Consider the following 1,701-nt stretch of genomic DNA (forward strand, 5'->3'; position numbering starts at 1 on the left):
TTTTACTTTTATACTTTAAGTAAATTTACAAGCCTGTACTTTGTTACTTTTACTTGAGTAAAGAAATTTAATCAGTACTTCCACTTTTACCAGAGTATTTTTTAACCCAAGTATCTGTACTTTTACTCAAGTACGGAAAGTCAGTACTTTTACCATCTCTGTCTGTATCTATGAGGAATGTGCGACAGTGTTGGCCAGACAGATTCAAATTTTAGGCTGGCGAGTATTTTAATGGCACTAGTGGCTCATTATGAGAGAGGGGTGAAGAGACATGTGGCAAAGCACCACAGGTCAATTTTGAACCCGGGTCGGCTGCGTCAAGGACTAAGACCTTCGTACATGGGTCATGCACGCTAACCGCTGCACCACCGAAGCAGGCCCCATGAACCTTTTTTTGGTCATCCTACTTAGCTATGGCTTAACAGCAGAAACGTCTCTTAAACTACGACTTCTAATCACATAAGTGAGGTTAGATGTCTGAAAGGAATTATTAAGCTGACGGGCTTCAGTTCCTCACCTTTTAGGCATAGATGTTTTATTCTAGATCACAATTAAGTAAAAGGCGACGTATAAAAGTTTAATTCCTGTTTTGTGTGTGAACAAACTTTATCAATGACACCTTAGTACCTTGGGGTTCATTCATCCACATTTTGTGATTCTGCTCTCACTATCAGTCGCTCTACAGACCTGACAGCAGCTGGCAGGTCCAAATCCATCCCACTCAGCTTCAGGGAACCACTTTGGACCGGCTGCCTGGACTCAGGACTCAGCGTCCCGGACTGAGAAAAACAGACAAGTCAGGAAAAATTCATCCACACTGCAAAAACAATCTAGAAATAAGTCAACATTTCTTAAATTAATTATTAATTAATTTGAGTATGTAAATAAGATGATTTGCCAATGGAATGAGATTTTACTTTTAAAATAAGATAATTAGATAATATGCACTTGAAATAAGACAATGTAGTTGTTTTTTCTTATTTTAAACGTAAATTGTCTTGTTCCATTGGCAGAGAGTCTCACTTACTTCCTCAATTCAAGAACAAATCCAGTTATATTAAGAAAAATGTACTTATCTAGATTTCGATTTTTTCCAGTGCATGCTGCTCCACTTATGGTTTCAGGGAAGCAAAAACGTAATGTTAAAGGGGTCATAGAATGATTATATAGGGTATTTGGTGCTTAGGGTCTCTGAATAGGGTGTGTAACATTGGTTGGGCTGAAAATGGTATATTTGCTGTTCTATGAGTCGAAATGCAAACCTGGTAAAAAGCCCTAGAATGAAACGACAGGTTTTCTTCTTTTTATGGTATGCTCATGAATATTTAGATGAGCTGTGCGCTGATTGGTTGGTTTACAACGAGCAAAGCTGCTGAGCAAGGACTCAGTCCTACTTTTCATACCTAAAAAAATGTCAGGGGGGGGGGTTCAAAATCGAACCCGACCCGGTGACGATAGCCGCCGGCCTCATGCACGCTAAGGCAGGCAGGTGGAAGCACGGTAAGGGAGTTGGGTGGAAGCACGGTAAGGCAGGCAGGTGGAAGCACGGTAAGGGAGTCAGGTGGAAGCACGGTAAGGCAGTTAGGTGAAGCACGGTAAGGCAGGTAGGTGGAAGCATGGTAAGGCAGGCAGGTGGAAGCACGGTAAGGCAGACAGGTGGAAGCACGGTAAGGCAGGCGGGTGGAAGCACGGTAAGGGAGT

At 42.0% G+C, this 1,701-nt stretch overlaps 1 protein-coding gene across 1 annotated transcript in view; it reads right to left on the bottom strand.

The window, feature by feature from the left end:
- Positions 1 to 635: 635 nt before the first annotated feature.
- Positions 636 to 1,701, bottom strand: part of LOC107102335 — an 8,225-nt gene continuing 7,159 nt past the window's right edge. The window contains exon 10 of the mRNA XM_015401595.1: positions 636 to 779. Within this exon, the coding sequence (XP_015257081.1) occupies positions 636 to 779 (144 nt within the window). The remainder of the gene's footprint in view (positions 780 to 1,701) is intronic.

The sequence above is a fragment of the Cyprinodon variegatus genome, unplaced genomic scaffold (assembly GCF_000732505.1).
Source record: "Cyprinodon variegatus isolate N-32 unplaced genomic scaffold, C_variegatus-1.0 Scaffold1236, whole genome shotgun sequence".
NCBI classification, from domain to species: domain Eukaryota; kingdom Metazoa; phylum Chordata; class Actinopteri; order Cyprinodontiformes; family Cyprinodontidae; genus Cyprinodon; species Cyprinodon variegatus.